The following is a 19,429-nucleotide window of genomic DNA, read 5'->3' as shown; positions in this document are numbered from 1 at the left end:
CGCCAAGTACCGAATCTAGCAAGCGACTGGTACCGCAGACCAGCGGGTGATTTGATTTGTATGTGCGTTAAATTCTCCAATCAACGGCGTTGAATGTCTTCGAATTCTCTTTTTCAGATCTTTATTACTCAGATCAACGTGGAGAATTCAGGTATTTATTGGACACCTGTGGGACATATTCACCCTATAACTGTTTATGCTGAATAAATTTTTGAGATGTCATACCTGCATATATGCTTTATATATGTATGTTTCGAAACTGTGTAGACGAATTAATTTGAAAAATAATAGACTGTCAATAAAATGTTGGATTGAAAATTATATCAGGTGTGATTCGGTCCATTATATGATAGATGACTCTTTTAATCGATAAAGAATGACTTGGATCTGATTCTTCAGACCATATTATTACATCACAACATTATCGTTAACTGCAATCTCTAACATGTATTCCTCAGAAAATCGGTATTTATGATAATCGATCTTCGTAGTAGTTATAAACAATACGATTATAAAAGAGTTCTCAGACTGTTTTTCATTCTATAATACAGGATATTAAAAATGCGTTTTAATCGACTTATTCCTTTCCCATTTTCCAATTATCCAACCGCAGTGACTCATTGTTTGATTGTATATTACACGTTAAAAAATGCATATTTTTTAATTTGAATGTACATGCTGAATGTGGCCGCACATAACAGATCACGTATCTCTAAAATACCTACAGAAATAAATCCTGACATGATAATGGAGTCAGTCTACGATTAATCAGATAAAAAAATACAGTCCGCATAGAGTATACACGTATCACTGCGTGGACGCGAAATAACAATGATACGTGTAAAATTTTTCGTAGAGTAAAATAGAATGGAAAATATAAGGAGAGTTGGATTATAAATTTTCAATCACCTGTCTAACACGCAGCGGAGCTGTCAAAGTAGCAGACGACGAAGACTTTGCCCGTAGCGCCGTCCGTTTGTCCGTCTGTATCCCGAGCACGAAAATTTTTGGTAAGACGAAAACTGGCCCGTTTCTGCATGATTTAATCGCATTCATGTCACCGTTGAGTTGGATTGAAACGTAGCTATTTCACTAATCGAGTACTTGGCCACTGAACAATGAGGTTGCATCGCTGGTATTGCGTAAATTTAATCCAATTTAGAGTGACCTCGGCCGTAACATAACCTCAAATATCAACTGCTCGCGCTGAAAGTTCGGCAATCCGCTGCTTCAGGCGCTCGACTTTCGTGCCCCTTACGAACGTTTTTCCGCTTCAATTTACGTTTGTTCAATTTCACTTCCACCCTGCTCGACACCATCAAGTGCTGAGTTACTATTTTACAACCAATTTCTGGGTTAAATTTTCTGTCTACTTTTCAAGTGGCCCAACCCACTTTTACAAGTTTCTCTCACTTTGTATTGTCTACTGCAGAAAAATATTGTAACAATAATACACACTGTTACATGCATGTGCAACATGTTTAGCTGTTTCGTCACTGTTCGTTGCGTAATGACAAAAAACAAAACAATAAAACAATACTATCCATATCTATAATTACTTTTCATCGTAAGTTATCCATCATCGTTCACAACTCTCTTGTGTTTATATTTATTTATTCATTATTTTGTTTATCTATTCCGAATTTAATTGATTATTATTAAGTTTAATTTAAAGATTATGTTTAATTTTGATTTGTTATTTTCTTAAGTTATCGATTAGTCGATTTATACTTTTAAACACGATAATACAATTATTGTACAATTACGTATTGTAATCATCATTTTTGTACTATGCAGCTTGTTTATTTTCCACGAGAAAACAACTTGTAATCGAAACGAAAGTTTATTCAATAAAAACTTCATTTCCTATGTTATAAATATGTCTATTTTCTCATTTGCACACAAAGCTTGGCAATACCAATCAATGTCGCACACCACCAAAGCATTATTCTTTACTTTTCCTACTGGCAATTAAATTAAAACAGCACACATGTCAATTGCAATGTAATTTAATATTACTTATTATTGGACTGCCTACATCAGTTTGTTGGCGTATTATGTCGTTTTTACATTACTCATTATTTAGAAACACACTGAGACCAGCTACATTTTGAATTACATCGTTTATCACAGATCGATTACTTTGGTTCTACGGATAATGGAGAAGCATGATTTCTTCGGTTTTCTGCTCATTCTTTTACTTTCTCTATTTTCCGTTTCATGATTGTTGACTAATGGTCTTGTGATAGAATAAAGAGTTTATTTGAAACTAGTACACAATGCTGTGCTAAGGCATTGGTATACAATATTTCTGTGGATCGACCATCTGGGAACAAAGCAAACGATATGAACAGTCTAGCGTTCAGTTTGGCCGAAACGCTAATTCCATCCACATACGTTCAACAAGGACTGAACGCCAAGAAGACACGAGAAAATCTTATACGACATTTCATAGAACACGTAAGTCTTTGACAAAAAATCTGACACAAATCACAGAATGATCACGACTTGTCAGCCATGTTTCAATATCGCAGCGGAAATGGCCAGAAGAGGGATGGGATGACGCGACAATAGAAGCTTTCTTCTCGGACTTATCCCAAATGGACAGCAATAATTTTCCGTCCAACTGCAGCGTTGGCGAAAGAGAGGCCAGAATAGCATCAAACATCGTTGCTCGCAGGCACTTTCGTATGGGCCATGGGATTGGTAGGTCAGGAGACTTGGAGGAGGTGCAGCCTAAGGCGGCAGGCAGTAGTCTTATGTATAAGTTGACGAACGCATTAGTTCTCGACGTGATACGATACATGGGTATGAAATGTTACCGTTTCTATCTAGTGAATTTTGAAACTCTTCTAAAACTTATCGGATAATATGAAACATTGATTGTTGTTTCAGGGGTAAAGAGCATAGCAGGTTGCTTTGTATCGCCAATGGCGACAGGGATGAGTCTGGTACTCTGTATGTTGACGCTGAAGCAGGACAGACCGCGAGCAAAGTACGTGCTTTGGCCAAGGATTGATCAAAAGTCAAGTTTCAAATCGATCGTCACGGCAGGACTGGAGCCAGTTGTTGTTGAGATGCAAATTGTTGGCGACGAGTTAAAGACCGATTTGCAGAGGCTGGAGGCTCAGATGGCTGCGCTTGGTGAAAGCGTCGCCTGTGTTTTAACTACCACGAGCTGTTTTGCTCCACGGGCCTGTGATTCAATCGATTTGATAGCAGCGCTCTGTACACAATACAACATACCTCATTTAGTGAACAACGCATACGGGTAAGAAACAGCGTACTGATAATTGAATTGCTAAATATTTTCTACGATTTAATATTCATTTTGAAAAAAAAACAACAGATTACAGAGCACAAGATGTATGCATCTTATTCAAGAGGCGTCCAGAAAGGGACGCGTCGACGCGTTTGTTCAAAGCACAGACAAGAACTTTTTGGTGCCAGTTGGGGGAGCGGTGATTGGATCCTTTGATAAGAACCTACTCGATAGAATTTCAAAAATGTATCCGGGCAGAGCGAATGCGAGCTCAACGATGGACGTGCTGATAACTCTCCTGGGACTCGGAATGGCTGGATACAAGCAGTTAATCACGCAACGCAAAGAGACCTACTCGTACTTGAAAGACGAACTCGGAAAGTTAGCCTCCAGACACGGAGAGAGGCTCCTGGATACCAAGGGAAACCCGATATCCATGGGAATGACGCTACAGTCACTGAGCCATCAGCACGACAATAAACAAGTAACGATGTTGGGCTCGATGTTGTTTTTGAGAAATGTTAGCGGTACTAGAGTCATCACGACCACAGATTCAAAGCACATTGTTTCACACAAGTTTGAAGGTAAGAAATTCGCTCCCGAAACCGGTATAAAAAATTTTCAGAATCCAAAGCATACTTCGATCACGTTATATTTTAACCAGGTTGGGGAGCGCACAACAGCAACTATCCGGTGCCCTATTTAACAGCAGCCGCTGCTTTGGGTATGAAAAAATCAGATGTCGACTCGTTTGTTCAACGTCTGGACAAAGCTATGATAAAAGTTAGGCGGCGCTCTGCTCCTGCTACACCGACAGCTTCTCTAGCCGGTTCTAGCATCAATGGAGACACCGGAGGAGCCGGGGGACCTGGCGAATCAAGCACAGCTTCGACTAGCCGAGCGAGCAGCAAAGACAGCCTGAGAAAGTGAACCGTGATCAACGCGACCGGTCAGTCCAATCAGCACATTAACATGTAAGTGTTGAACACTTGTGATAAAAAGATGTCACGTGTTTCTAAGATATGACAAACGTTTTTACATCCATCAGTTTCAACAAAGCTGATTAACTCTCTTGTGAATAGACAAAGGTATTGACGGTTATTTCGTTAGAAAACACTTTGTTTGACTTTCCATAGATTGGTCAGGTGTCATTGACGATACTTGAGTATTCATCAGTGATATTTTACTAATAGATTATAAATCAGTTATAAATAGAATACTGTGAATATCACGTCAAGCTTGATTGTCTTTTGATGAAAGATTGTCGAATGAGAAACACGGTAAAACAAAGTTATGTTCTGGGTACACGTGACTTCTAAATGCGCTGGTTTGTTTGGCCGTTCGCGTTGAGGAACCGTTTGAATTAAGTCATTGCAAGTTCAGTTAAAGATTTGAAAATTAGTCGTACTGATAAGTGGTCACTTGAACAGCTTATGAACATCGTCCTGTCGCAATTTCCCAAAAGGACGACAATTATTCACATTTGCCGTTCGCATTCGATTTTAACATTTAGCTCATAATTGAATATTTATCACACCGTGACCATTTCTTAGTCGATGAATTTACAAAAGAGTGCTTGCTGGTTGTTAAAACCAATCGATAAGAGGCAAATTGATATTCTAGATACGATGTAAAATCAATACATGTCTCCAATGTTCATTTTAAGCATCGTAAATATCTGAGCAATCGTCGCACGTCGCCAGATACTACGTGCTTGGCCTGTCACATTGCAATACCACATGTTAGAACCTAGCTAAGGGTACAGGTTGTTGAAAAATCTTGAAGAAATAAACTGGTTTCATTAGTCAATAATACGTTCCAGTTCGTTTGCTGAAGAGATGTTGTTGACAAAAATTTCTTAGTTCATTCTCAAAATGCGTTTTTTCATCAGAGGTATGATATTTTAATGTTTATGAAATGAAGTTGATGCAAATATCGACGAAGCATCGCAGAAAACTATATAAACCATATTCAAATGCAATGACAGTAAAACCATTTTATGTCTTCCACCTAGTTTTTCATGTGATCCTGTATTAAGGCGAAGTGTCAGATGCCGATGAAAACCATTAATTCTATTGACATACCAATGATTTGATCGATTATAATTTCGATTGGAAAGTTCCAAAATTGTTAACGAATCAAAAGATTGTCAGTATAATTTATTACCCTACTATGACATTATCTTCTCCCGTCGCCCGCAAGTACAACAAACTCTCAATTTTTCAACACATTAACTTAATCAATCAACACGGCTAATCATTCGGATATAAACAGATCTCCAAGTCCCAATTCATCTCAAACCTGAATTAATCTTTCCTTACTTCTACTAATTATTATACAAAGATATACCTATATTAAGTTTCCTACTTTTTACAAAAAAGAGATAATAAAAAAAAAAAAAAAAAAAACAAAGAAAAAGAATGAATTTAACAACTCCGCCTCACAGTGGTGAAGCAGTCGTCACTTTGTAGTAAAGATCTATACAACTGAATAATAAGATAATAATTACCGAAAGATATATTACTAACTGTGAAATTAAGAGGCGTCTGAAAATTTTTTCAAAATTTCAAATGGGAATTGGAGCTTTCCCTTTGACGCCTCTTAGTTATATGAATTATTTAGAAGAGAATTTAAGTAATTTCGACAAGTAGATAATAATTACTATACATTGCACTATGAATACGAACACACAACTACGTCACGTAAGAAATAGTTATTAGGCGTTAGCTTGTAGCACGTTTTTAAATTAACATCTCGGAACACAAAAGTGTTGTTTTTTTTTTTTTTTTTTTTATCGTGACAATTGTTTTTTTTGTTTTCATCTTCTAGTCTGTTCTCGATACTTATTGTAAGATCCGCATTATGTAGCATAAGATGGTGAGAGTAATTTTAATATCCTTGCATTCATTTTGGCTTTGTCTTAATATACGACATACATCGTTGTCATTAACAGTACCTTTGACAAAGTTGAAATGAATTAGGAATAGTCCAATAACACGCATCTCATATATTGTAGATTTAGACATAAATATTGTTAGAATGCAGTTTTCCGAGTGCTCGTTTACCGTTATGAAATGATCTCACGACATGTGATTAACAGTTGTGCAATCGAATCTGGATATTGCAATTGAACCGAATATTGAATGGAAAATAGATTGAAAATTATTGTGTCTAAACTACGAGTTACGATATCCACATTCTGAAAATTTTGCAAGGAGTATTCGACAAATTATTCGTATGCCCTAGTTATTGAATTTGTTATTTATAGATAAATTATATTACATATTGTTAGATATCGATGCTGATCATGTTGAAAAATACTCATTAAAGTTACGTTGGCTCCGAATTTTATTAATCAAAGTTGATAAAAAGACAAAAAAAAAATAATGAATAAAGCGCCGCTTAGCATACATAATTCAACTGCCTGTAATCAATTATAAATTTTTGTAGTTCATATTGCGATAGTGAAAGTCTGGAGTAATTTTTCTCCGTTCCTACGTAGGTCTTGCAAATGATTGTTTATGCACTGTGCAACATCTTCATATCATCGAGATAACGACCAAAGATTTATAAATGCAAATATTATCAACTTCCATGCATTGCACGTGAAAACCGTGTGAAATTCACTGATTTTTTTAGTTGAAGTGAGTTATAGCACTAATGCTGAAAAAATTAATCAGTTTCACGTGGTTTTCACGTACAACTTACTTGCGCTTGCAAGTCAATAAGATCTACATTTATATATCTTTGATCTTTGTCTCGATATATATAAATATATAATATATATATACACATGAGGATGGTCCTTAAATAGGTAATTTTCGAATATCGACCGGCGCGCCCCCGAAATCGGCTCCAAATAATTCAAAAATAATTCCCTAATTTTTGCAGATTTTTATCTCGACTTTAACCCGTGCCCCAAGGAGCTTGGATTTCCACATTAAATATACCGAACGGATTTAGATGAAATTTGGTGTAAGGTGGGTTTTTTGTGTCGCTGATTACGAATCTGATCTCAAAAGTCACTTGATATTGCCATATTGGATCCACCAGTTTGAATATTTTAATTTTGAGTTCAGTTTCGTAATCAGAGATTCAATATGCCTATACCATGGGGGGTTTTATGTTAATCCGTTTGGTAAATTTGAGTGCCCTTGAATGGGTTGAATGGAATCCACCCTCTTTGGGGCACGGCTTAGAGTTGAGATAAAAATTTGAAAAAATCGGGAAATTATTTTTAAATTATCTGGAGCCGATTTGAGGGGCGCACCTGTCGAAATTTACAATTGACCTTTTTGAGGACCACCCTAAATTATTATATATATATAATAATGTTATCGATTATTTATTGATATAATGAATATTAGGTATAATCGAAGACTTTATGTAGCTGGTGTCCGAATAACAGAGGTTAAAATTACGTACAGATTCAGAATGCAAAAATGAAGAAGCATGTTGAAATGTATATATAGAAGCATACGCAATGTTGATGCAATTTTTTACCTTTCAATAGCATTTTCTTCATTTTATATCCGAATCCATACACAATTTTACACGAAAAAGACACCAGAGACATAATAATTCCTATGTAAATAATATTTTCTTTCACTTTGAATTTTACTCACAAAGAGATAATAATTTTTGAAGACGTTAAATTATTGCTTTGCATATTTCATCATACAACGATATATCAATGGACCTAATTTTTACTATAGAATTTTATTGCTCTCGCGAACGTACAACAAAAAGTTGAGTTCTACTAAACGTTGATATGATTAATATAATTAGTATATTAGCTTGCAGTTAATTTTTATCATTTCTCTTTTCTATGACAAAGCGAAGAAAAGGGAATAACAAATTGCGGCCTTTTTTTTGGCATACTGCACTTAACGGATGACAAACTGTTGTTGTTGTTATTATTATTATTATTATTATTATTAATAATGTATACTGTGTATTACGTTACCAATTTCAAAAATTTCTTCACGCTATTACACATGCGACGAAATTTAAGCCTTTTGTCTGTATATTTGCCGTATTAAATTTGAACGAAGTAATATATTATTCAGTTCGATACGCAGCATGAATTTTCTCCCGGTTAGATATGTGGAATTTGAAAATTTTCCCACCGCTATTGATGAAATATGATATGAGGTGGTGGAATGCTAATTGCAAGCAGTCGGACACACACGCATCATTTAACACTTATGGCGCAATACGCAAGGGAAAACTGATCCTCCGTATGACGGTATTATGTATTTTGCAATATATTGTACATACATACGGTATTATATATACATTGTTTCAACGATCTTTTTAAACATTTAAAGTTAAGAGAGTATAATATAGCGTAATAAGATACGTCTCTTACGCATAAGGCACGGAGCACACACATTTACGACATCATTATACCAACAGGCGTGTAAATTTATATAATAATAATACCAATTAAACAAAATGTTACTACGTGGAAAAAAAAAAAAATTTAATTCGTATTGAAGAAAAGGAGGAGGTAGGAAAGGAAGGAATAAGAAATCAACAATCTGATAAGAATGTACGATGCTCTTCCCCAAATATACCTATAATTATTGTGTAAAATCTAGTGCTTTATTTGTAAAATACACAAATATTGGATATAAATAAATATAGAGAAAATGTTAAGTAAAAGATTCACATATCGTTTTCAAACTACACCCTGATTTTCAGAAAAAATTATTCCAACTTTCACGGAAAATACGTATTACTATAATACATACCTATACGTATAATACATATAGTTTCTCAAGATTTATATTTTAACGAAATTGCGAAATTTAGGTAACGTCTGCATGTAATAAGTTTTATTTATTACCTAAGAACGAGAAGTTTGATAGTAGATTTTGAATAATAATTTCCTTGAAAACGTAACCCGCAAACCAAAAATTTGTCGATGGTAAAAGTGTATTCAATTCTACTTCGCATCGTATATTTGAATCAATTTACATTACAAAACAGCCAATAATATTCAAAAAAAGTGCATCTGATGTCGGCGTGAACAAACTTTTACTGAACATCTACCTATATATGTATGTTTCTATGACGATTACCGATTTTCAAATCGTCGAAAATAATAATCATAATCCCGGTATACTACAGGGTTTTTTGAAAATAAGTCAATCCAGTATTTTAGAACTATTTTTATGGTTCCGTAAGCAGCGAATCAAATAATTGTAGCCAGTTTTCCAGATTACACAGAAGCCAAAAGACCGCGGCTTAATGACGTTAAGTTGTTATATACAGTTAGAATTTTCAAAAAATCGATTTTTGTTTTATTTTATTTTCTTAATGTACATATATTTAAGAAAACGCACAGAAAATTCCATATCGTTCCGGTGAATATTTTCGAAGCTACACGCAAATTTGAAAAGGCGTTTCAGAGTGCTTGAAAGTACAAGGCCGGAGCGGAAGCGCTTACTTGGAACGCTGTCCCTTTTATGCACCTGCCTATTATAAATGTTCCCTTCTAATATATTTAGATGCGTAAAGCAACAGTGTGTTATTGTTTTTTTTATACCTGAAAGGTAAATTTTTATTTTTCTCACCCCAAACTGGAAAATATTTAAGAGTGGTAGTCAGTATAAGCAGCTAAGCCAAGCAGTAAACTTGTGAGTTCGTTCAAATTTTTTTTTGTAATTTTTTCGTGAAAATAAAGTGTTCTAGAGAAATGAGAAAATCTCTTAACATAGGTAAGTCGAGAACAAAAAAGCGCAAAAATGTTTTTAATCCAAAAACAGCTGAAACGGATGAAAGTAGTTTCAGTGCCTCGGCGAAAAAATTTAAAGAACAAGAGGAAATCTCAGTTCCGCGTGATCCGTCTGTTGAGTATCGCATTTTAAAGATGAAAGTATGAGTAGAGAAAATGAACGATACGCAATCACGTTTGCGCCTTGTAGCCGCGTGTCAGGCAACCCGATCAACAATCACGACACGCGTTGAGAAATGGCGGGTGAGACGTGGATATTTTGAGAGCATTTGATAAGAGGAGTGAATAAAGTTCGGCTATCGAGGGGAGAGGGGTTTAGGGAGAGCGACGTGAGTATATCTAAGATCTGTTGAAATATTTGAAAATGTAACGGTCTGTTTATCTCCTGAATTGCATTCCATAACTCATAATTCATACTCTGAATACCTGAAGCTGTAACCTTTTTTTTGTATGCTTCAAGTCGGCTAAAAAAAGTACAGGTAGAAGATAACATTTTTTGAGAAAACAATGACACTCTCTTATATTCTTTTCAATACGGAGTATCCGAGTTAGAATGTATACTCGTTGTTTCTGAACTTTTTATCAAAATTCGATTTTTTTTCCTTCAAACCAAATTAGCGGCCACATAATACTCTCTTTAACGCATTTAAAAGCACTGCTTCTCTCAACAGGTCAATATGGCTAAGATTAAGAATCATGAAAAGCTTGTGAAGCCAAAGCCAAAGTCAACGACCAGTGGCGAGTCTAAAAAGGAATATTCGACAAAAATACCAATGCTGAACACGATATTAACTGCTACCTGCATAGCTGTAGCTGCCTGGTTCAGCTATAAGGGCTACTTGGAGACTCGTGTGAATACACCGTTTGATACGGAGAAGGTAGCGATTCTCTGTTATTCTATAGTCGCCGTTGAAGGCTCTGAGAAAAAATGTAATGACAAAATCGCATATGGATCAGCCTTACAGTATCTCTACATGTTTTTGTTTTATTATATAGCTTGTCACTGAAACTGGGCTCGATGCTCCGGACAAATACTGGGGGACCTATAGACCTGGAGTTTATTTCGGATTGAAAACAAGAGATCCTTATTCCTTGGTCACTGGTTTGATGTGGTACTTTCCACGCCATTTGAGGCAAGGTGGTGAAGGGTTCAGACACTGGTGCGAACAAGGGGATAAGCTGGATAGGTAAAATCGTTGTTTGTTACCTCCGTTCTCTCGATCCTAATCACTTTATGTGTAGGCAAAGTCAGCAATTCAGATTTCAGAAGACAATGAATTTGTTGAATAAAATGATAATTGCCTTGAAAAAATGGCCGTTTTGATAAGAATCTCTCGAAAATCGATAGTTTTGCTACATTTTTCAAGCAATGCAAAGTGATGTTTTCGTACCAAGTAATTATATAACATTAATTAGGTCTTTGCATGCTAACAAAGTGTTTGAAGATTATTTATTTTATTTTCCCATATTCGAGTTAAACGCATTTCACTTTGTACTCGTGAATTTTAATCAATTATTGCAATGATAATAGAAAAGAGCAATAGATGAAATTATCAAAAAAGAACACCCCAACTCTTTTTGCACACAATACCTAAATAAAAGTACAAATATTTCTTTCCAAAATGCTAGATACGCTTGGCTGGAACATGACGGTAAAAACTTTGGAGTACAAGAGATAGTTGATGGCGGAGCAGTAATACGAACTACGTTTGTAAAAAAATTTGGTGGAAATCACGGTGGTGATTGGACAGCAAGGATTGGAGTATCTTCGGAAAATAAAGAAAGAATTGGAGAGGAAATTTCTCTGCTGTTTTATACGGCAATTGAGGATAAGACTAAGGGCTGGATCAGGTCTGTTGTGGGGGGTGATGAGAAATTGACCGGAGTCGAGGGTAACACAGAAGGTCTAGGATCTTTCAAGTTGGATATGACTCCCATAACTGGGACGGTAATCGAGCATTCGTTTCTGGTTACGGTGGCGCCAGGTTTGCACCTCCTGAAAGAGACTGTATTGAACAATTTGAGGCTGTCACCTCACAAAGGGAGTTCCAAAAAACACATAGTTTTGGGTGGAGAACAGATGCCGTTGGATGTTGAGGGTAAAGGAATACAGCCGAATTTCATCGTTACACAGATTACAGCTAAGATCCCGTTCGAATTTGAAGTCTCATTTGAATCCGGTACCTTTATTGACCGCGGTGAGAGATTAGTTGGGGCAACTTACGATTTGGCATTACGAAATTGGAGACAAAAGTTCAGTGACAAATTTGAAAGAGTGTTTAGTTTGAAATCGAAACAATTCAAAGAGGACGAGATCAGTTTTGCCAAAATGGCGTTCTCTAACATGATCGGCTCGATTGGATACTTTTACGGCAGTCCGCAGGTCCAGAGTGAATACACCAAAGTTCCTGTTCCATACTGGAGGGGATCTTTGTACACCGGAGTGCCGAGTCGAAGTTTTTTTCCCAGAGGATTTCTGTGGGACGAGGGATTCCATGGATTACTCATATCAACATGGGATCTGGACATACAGCTAGACATTATTTCCCACTGGTTTGACTTGATGAATGTAGAAGGATGGATACCAAGGGAGATGATTCTGGGTCAAGAGGCGCTTGCCAAAGTTCCAGAGGAGTTTGTCACCCAAATAAATACAAACGCGAACCCACCTACTTTCTTCCTTACGCTACAATCGATTCTGAATCGTTACAACGAGAATTTGAGCGACAGGCACCTCCGCCAATTGGAGAGGTTGTATCCCAGGCTACAGACCTGGTTCGAATGGTACAATACAACACAGATAGGAGATCTGCCAGGAACATATCGATGGCGTGGCAGGGATCCGACCGCGATTCGTGAAATCAATCCCAAAACCTTGACTTCAGGGCTCGATGACTTCCCAAGAGCATCGCACCCAAACATTGACGAGCGCCATGTAGATCTGAGATGCTGGATCGCCTTTGCGGCCCACATAATGTCCCAAATATCTGAAGTCCTCAAAAGACCAGGATGCAAGTATGCTGATACCTTCAATTACTTGTCAAATAACGAGCTATTGAATAAATTGCACTGGTCACCCAGTAGGCAACGTTACTCTGACTATGGCTTACACACGGATAAAGTTGTCTTGCGAAGGCCAAAATCACCCCCACGATCTCATGCACCCACGTCTGAAATGGTGAGGGTAGTTTTGGAAGATCCAACGTTGCGCTACGTCGATTCGACATTTGGATACGTTTCTCTTTTCCCATTCATCCTGCATTTGATAGAACCAAATTCACCCCAGTTGAATAAAATTTTGAATGATTTAACGGACCCGGAATTACTTTGGACCAATTACGGACTAAGATCGCTCGCCCGGAATGCTCCTCTGTATATGGCTAGGAACACCGAACATGATCCTCCATACTGGAGGGGTGCGATATGGATGAACATTAATTACCTTGTTGTTAGAGCTTTGCATCACTATTCTAAGTACGAAGGACCTTCGCAGGTTGAGGCGCGCAGAGTATACCATGAGTTGCGTAAAAATTTGATAAGAAATGTTATTTCACAGTACAAACGTTCCGGTTACTTGTGGGAAAATTACGGGGATGTTCACGGAGAGGGTAAAGGAAGTCATCCGTTCACAGGTTGGACTTCTCTAACTGTTTTACTTATGGGGGAGTTGTACTAGAATGTTATTATTATTTGCTCCGTAACAGAGATAGAACCAAACACACAAAAGACTTGCAGTAAAGTAAAATGATTAATATAGTGGCATATTATCAATGTCAAAAAATAACGTATAGATCTTTGTATATGTAGAGGTTCAGTGAATGACTAGTGTTATTTATGTGGATGGGAAGATATTGCCACGTTGTATTAGGTCGTAATTGTTTTTGCAGTGTGGGGAATTTTGGTTACAAACCAATACTCGCCAGTAAACCAGTCAAGTAGAATGGTTTTTTTTAAATGTGGCAATTGGTTGATAATCAAAATAATTCGGCTAGAAATAGCTCACAATTCATTATTTTCTATTACTCTCTCTGTTTCTCTGCTGATGACGAGTAGTCAGCCCACAATCATAGGATAACTCTACTTCGTTTTAAACGAAGTTTAGATGTTTAAAAGCATATATTGTTGACACCATGTCTTCGTAAATCTTATACATTATACATACTTTAATCTTGTACATAGACATACGTATAAACAAGGAGTACTTTAAAAAATCCTGGCTGTGAGTTGTTAAACCTTCTAGTAGCGCGAGCTATATTTATATCTACGCCAATTTCACTATTCTCATACTATACTCTTACATTATTATTCGGTTGTAATAAAATTCTTATTTTTCAAATCCCGTCTATGCACTCATTTCTTATTCCTTCCTCTTAGGTGAGAAATACAAATGAACAAGCGCAAACGTCAGCGGGCTGACTAGAATCGGAGCTTCGTCGATATTGCATGAAATCTACGTATTTTTAACGACGAAAACATTTTTACCGAAAATTTTTGCCCTTGATTTATCAAACATGTTTTTCCAGTTATAGTGGGGTATAATTAGTAATTAAAACATAGTTTAATTAATCCAACTAACTAATTTAATATTATCTAAACAATTGCTATTTCGAAATCCTCAATTGTGAAAAAACTGAGAAGTCATGCTCCATTTTAATACGATATTGGAATACGTGGAAATGCTCGAATTCAAATCTCAAACTGTTTCTATTATTTCATATTTACCGCAACGTTGATGAGAATCAATATAAAATTCCAATTTTAACGACCGCGAATCACATTCATAATTTAGAACGATAATTTTGTTTTATCCAATCGAATCATTACTTTTGGTTAGAAAATATTTTGAAAAATCGAGAAAAAAAAGCTACAGGCGTCGACGTTGGGAAGAATCTACTCGGAGTTTGGATAATCGCGCACAAAATATCGATTGCCTATTCTCGAACTGTCGAATGATATCGTTCGAGAGGGGATTAATCGCTAATATTTTCGACCAGCCGCTTCCTTCAGAGCTCACCTGAAAAAAGGTGTGCGACAGTTGAGGCTAAAGTGAAACTAACTGTAACTTAGGGTAGTTAAAAGAACCAAGGGGTTGAAATGGAACCGTATGATGTTATTGTTAATCAGCCGGTTGTTATAGACAATGTAAGTGCAATAGGATTACCGTCGAATTAACTGTTCGAGTGTATTCGATTTTTTATTCTGACATGTCAAAGTCAGTTCCGCCATATTGTCGGCAGTTTGTGCCACTGAAATGATTCACAACTCCCCGTTAGATAAGATGATTGAAAATAAGAAACTGTCACAGATGTCATTTGAATTTTTAGTGTCACAGATTTTTCACACACAGAAACGATTGCTCAATAAATTTCTTCGATCAAATTTTTCCCATAATTGATTACGAATTTAAGGCCATTCGTCGATCTAGCCTCATTCATTTTACTCGCAATTTGCATGCATTCTAACAAATGATATTGCGGATACAATCAATAATAAATATCACATCCATTTATCCGTAAATTATTGCTGCAGGGTTCTGGAGTGATTAAAGCTGGATTCGCCGGTGGTCAAGTTCCAAAATGCAGATTCCCAAATTAGTAAGTACTTCCATGATATTTCGAAAACCGGCGGATTACTAGCGAAAGGATTTATCACTGAGATTATATGTTTACCTTTATCTCGAACGGCGCAGGATGGATTTTGAAATAAGTCTTACAATCTTCTCTAAACCTAAGAGCCCTAAGCATCGCTCTTAATTTTCCCAAATTTCTATTATGTTAGAAGTGTCAGTACCAATTGACTTTGACACATGGTGAAAACGCCGAACTATTGCCTTTCTAAAGCTTATTTTAGTATATTTGATATTTAGTATAATTGATCTCCAGCATTTCATAATAGTTGTATAATTTGTCATAATAATTTCTAGTTGTTGCTAGATTTCAATTTGACAGTCAGGTTTATTTCAATTATTGAAATATCTAAGCTTGAAAAGAAAATCTGTTTAATGAACGGAGGAAATATAGTTGAAAATGCTGCGACACATCTGTGTCAAAATAACGTTTTTACTCGAAAAATGTGACCCAGTTAAAAATCGTCTTGAATTTGCAATATCGTAATATTTTTACATTATTTCGTTGGGTTAATGTCACCAACCTTAATCTCGTAATAGTTGGAGACCATAATAATTAAAATCAGGTGAATAATCATGCATTTGAATCAATAATTTTGGAACAATTACTGTTTCTTTTCTACATGAGCATGGTCAGTTGTTAATGACCAATAAACGAAACCAAATCTTAAAGGAACACGACTTTGAGTTGTATCAAATTTTTCTCTTCGAATGACTAAAGAATTTAAATTTGTGGTAATTGATTACTTACCAAATCTGTACTTTTCGCATTTGTTAAAGTCAATATATGATCTTAAAGGGTTACACTTAATTTCAACAGCTAAGCTCACATCGTAAATATAACATCTTTGAATGATATGGAAATGGTAGTCAATCCAATCCATCCTGAGATATTATTGCAATCATTCTTGATCAGGTTTTTTTTGATCGCGTAATTTTCACTAAACCTCATGTGGATAAATACCCAAGACCGTACTTTATGAATCCTGAGTAGCATAGTGAAGATTGTGAATGGTGCGATGATATGAGGCGTAAAATAATTTAAATCTCATGAAAACATTTTGAACTTTTCTTTTCAACATATTTAAAAGCATCCTCTTAAAAGTGTGCTCCATGATTACGTGATTTGAATAGTAAAACCGTAATTAACATTCAGCGACACTGGTTGAATCATGACGTTAACAACGCCCAAATAATACCAGACTACAATAATAATAAACAAATCATTCTTGAAATAGCATCGGGAGGCCGAAGCATGTTCGAGTTATGGCAGGAGCCTTGGAAGGGGATCTTTTTGTTGGCCCCATAGCTGAAGAGCACAGAGGATTGTTGTCGCTAAGCTATCCAATGGAACATGGCATAGTAACGGATTGGAACGACATGGAAAGGATCTGGTCGTATGTATACAGTAAAGACCAACTGGCGACGTTTAGTGAAGAGCATCCCGTTCTCCTAACAGAGGCACCCCTGAACCCACGAAAGAACAGAGAAAAGGCTGCCGAAATATTCTTCGAAACATTCAACGTCCCGGCTTTGTTTGTCTCTATGCAAGCTGTACTTAGTTTGTGAGTAGAAGTACAAATCACTTTTTCTCCATTATGAATGTAAAGTTTTCTTTATCATGTTAGTCACCAAGTTATCTTTACCTGTTGTTCAATTTTATATCCCAGATACGCGACCGGAAGGACAACTGGTGTCGTTTTAGACGCGGGAGACGGAGTTACTCATGCAGTTCCAATATACGAAGGATTCGCAATGCCGCACAGTATAATGAGGGTTGACATAGCTGGTAGGGACGTTAGCAGGTATCTTAGATTACTCCTGCGCAAAGAAGGCATTAATTTCAAGACTACAGCAGAGTTTGAGATTGTTAGAACTATCAAAGAAAGGGCATGCTACCTTGCGAGTAATCCACAAAAAGAGGAGACCGTTGAGACAGAAAAATTCCAGTACACTTTACCAGATGGAAGTAATCTCGAGGTGAATATAGATTCAAGTGACGATTTCACTTGATAGAGAAGCCAGTGTACAGATTCGACACTCGTCTCTTTTTTGTGTCCTCTTTTTCAGATCGGACCAGCTAGATTTAGAGCTCCTGAGGTTCTTTTCAGACCCGACCTTGTGGGCGAAGAATGCGAGGGGCTTCACGAAGTGCTAATGTATTCAATCCAAAAGTCAGATTTAGACTTGAGGAAGGTTCTTTATCAAAACATTGTATTATCTGGGGGATCAACACTTTTTCGAGTGAGTTTTAGAAGTTTGAAATGATAAGATATGAAAGTTAGTTAAGAATATGTTGTAGCCTAATGGAATTAATTCTTTATTAACATGAAAATGTCGCTGTTTTTAGGGATTTGGTGATAGGTTACTTTCGGAAATTCGTAAATTGTCGTCAAAGGATATCAAGATTAGGGTATGTTATTGTTACATACAAGATTCAGCGACTGATGTTTACAAAGTATTTATAATACCGTTTTTTTACTCCAGATATCAGCGCCACAGGAACGATTGTACAGTACTTGGATCGGAGGTTCGATTTTAGCTTCTTTGGATACATTTAAAAAGATGTGGGTGAGCAAGAGGGAATACGACGAAGAAGGGAGTAGAGCAATTCACCGTAAAACTTTTTGAGCCCTATTATGAATTAATTATTATGCATATGGAGTATAGATATTGTATAAGCATACGACAATGCTCGGGCACATTCACCACGCACTGCAATAACCAACTAATAACAAATGCTGCTTTTAACTTTGATTTTAAGACTCCGCTCTTTATCTAGTTATTTGAAGAGTGTGACGAAAATAGGGAAAAAACCACGCAGTGACCAATTATACGATTCATTTACACTTTTCAGTGATCATTAATCAACCCCTTTTGCTTCGAAAAATAGCGGTTATACGATTCTATACTGTAGGATTAACACAATACGGTATTGTTGTTTTAGTTTTTGTAAATCAGCGTTTAGATAAAATCGAAATGGATTGCTCTAGTACGAAAATTTTATGATTCGCGAAAACTCAATATAAACAAATATTTGCTAAGTAATCCGAATGTAGAGCTGCTCTATAGTTTTGTTAATTTTTTTGTAAAAAAAAAAGATAAATAATATTTAGCTAATAAAGTGCGGTAGGAATTTTGCAAAGTATTTGTAAATATATGTACGCTTACGTAAAATAAATTTGAAAATGTTGTAGAATTAGAGCAACGGAAAAAAAAGAATTAATTAATGGGCATATAAATCTTTTTCCAAACAGCAAGTCAACCATTTACAATTTTTGCACGATTTAAAATATGTTGCGAGATCTTTATCAATTGTGATATGCAGCAGAAAACCGAGCATTGAAGTAAAGTATGTAACATAAGAATCAGTCAGGAATTCAGTCACCAAATGTTAATTTGACATTCACTTTTGAGATTACCGTACTTATTGCACAAAGGTGTAAATTGGAGAAAGCAAGTTGCCGAATAATTAAACATTTATATTACCTAATTGGTGTGCTACGCTTGTGGGTCCCAAAAAAGAAAGATAAAGACAGAAAATACAATAAATAACACGAATCTAGATTAATAATAGGGTTCATGGTGGTGCAATTGTAATTATTGAAACCAAACCAGTAAGTGTTGAAAAAGCCAAGACGCGTAAAATAAGATGAGCACGTTTTTTCCAGCAGCTTTTATAGTTTTCATCATTATTTAATCAAATATCATTAATATTTATACTGTCTACTATTCATTTAATATTACTATTTATATTAAAAATGAAGAGAAAAACAACAAATAAAATTCGTAACGTCGA

General features: G+C 36.1%; 4 protein-coding genes across 8 annotated transcripts in view; 3 read left to right on the top strand and 1 right to left on the bottom strand.

Moving 5' to 3' along the window:
- Window positions 1-1,517, bottom strand: part of LOC107227750 (cytosolic purine 5'-nucleotidase) — a 27,169-nt gene extending 25,652 nt beyond the window's left edge. The window contains exon 1 of one of the 3 annotated variants that reach the window (XM_015668968.2): window positions 910-1,517. In XM_015668968.2, the coding sequence (XP_015524454.1) occupies window positions 910-1,056 (147 nt within the window). In that variant the 5' untranslated portion in view covers window positions 1,057-1,517. The remainder of the gene's footprint in view (window positions 1-909) is intronic. The other 2 variants (XM_015668967.2, XM_046735737.1) reach the window with 2 other exon arrangements.
- Window positions 1-19,429, top strand: part of LOC107227766 (actin-related protein 1) — a 26,009-nt gene extending 6,580 nt beyond the window's left edge. Inside the window, exons 1-7 of one of the 2 annotated variants that reach the window (XM_015669001.2) lie at window positions 15,006-15,146; window positions 15,534-15,598; window positions 16,869-17,195; window positions 17,301-17,610; window positions 17,701-17,874; window positions 17,981-18,043; window positions 18,118-19,429. In XM_015669001.2, the coding sequence (XP_015524487.1) occupies window positions 15,099-15,146; window positions 15,534-15,598; window positions 16,869-17,195; window positions 17,301-17,610; window positions 17,701-17,874; window positions 17,981-18,043; window positions 18,118-18,261 (1,131 nt within the window). In that variant the 5' untranslated portion in view covers window positions 15,006-15,098 and the 3' untranslated portion in view covers window positions 18,262-19,429. Of the gene's footprint in view, window positions 1-10,007; window positions 10,017-15,005; window positions 15,147-15,533; window positions 15,599-16,868; window positions 17,196-17,300; window positions 17,611-17,700; window positions 17,875-17,980; window positions 18,044-18,117 lie in introns of those variants that run through there. The other variant, XM_046735757.1, reaches the window with a different exon arrangement.
- Window positions 945-5,093, top strand: LOC107227751 (O-phosphoseryl-tRNA(Sec) selenium transferase). Its single transcript, XM_015668973.2, has 6 exons — window positions 945-1,010; window positions 2,274-2,460; window positions 2,535-2,808; window positions 2,896-3,271; window positions 3,350-3,846; window positions 3,927-5,093. Exons 2-6 carry the CDS (start codon window positions 2,347-2,349, stop codon window positions 4,190-4,192), a joined length of 1,527 nt encoding a protein of 508 aa, XP_015524459.1. The 5' UTR covers window positions 945-1,010; window positions 2,274-2,346; the 3' UTR covers window positions 4,193-5,093.
- LOC107227771 (mannosyl-oligosaccharide glucosidase) lies at window positions 10,218-14,340 on the top strand. 2 transcript variants are annotated; one of them, XM_015669012.2, is made up of 4 exons: window positions 10,218-10,333; window positions 10,676-10,882; window positions 11,001-11,191; window positions 11,634-14,340. In XM_015669012.2, exons 2-4 carry the CDS (start codon window positions 10,682-10,684, stop codon window positions 13,678-13,680), a joined length of 2,439 nt encoding a protein of 812 aa, XP_015524498.2. In that variant the 5' UTR covers window positions 10,218-10,333; window positions 10,676-10,681; the 3' UTR covers window positions 13,681-14,340. The 2 variants fall into 2 exon arrangements, with proteins under 2 accessions (XP_015524498.2, XP_046591687.1); XM_046735731.1 differs by lacking the exon at window positions 10,218-10,333 and adding an exon at window positions 10,361-10,483.

The sequence above is a fragment of the Neodiprion lecontei genome, chromosome 3, assembly GCF_021901455.1.
Source record: "Neodiprion lecontei isolate iyNeoLeco1 chromosome 3, iyNeoLeco1.1, whole genome shotgun sequence".
NCBI classification, from domain to species: Eukaryota; Metazoa; Arthropoda; class Insecta; order Hymenoptera; family Diprionidae; genus Neodiprion; species Neodiprion lecontei.
The sequence above is the reverse complement of the archived record's forward strand: the minus strand, read 5'-3'. Positions and strand labels throughout refer to the sequence as shown.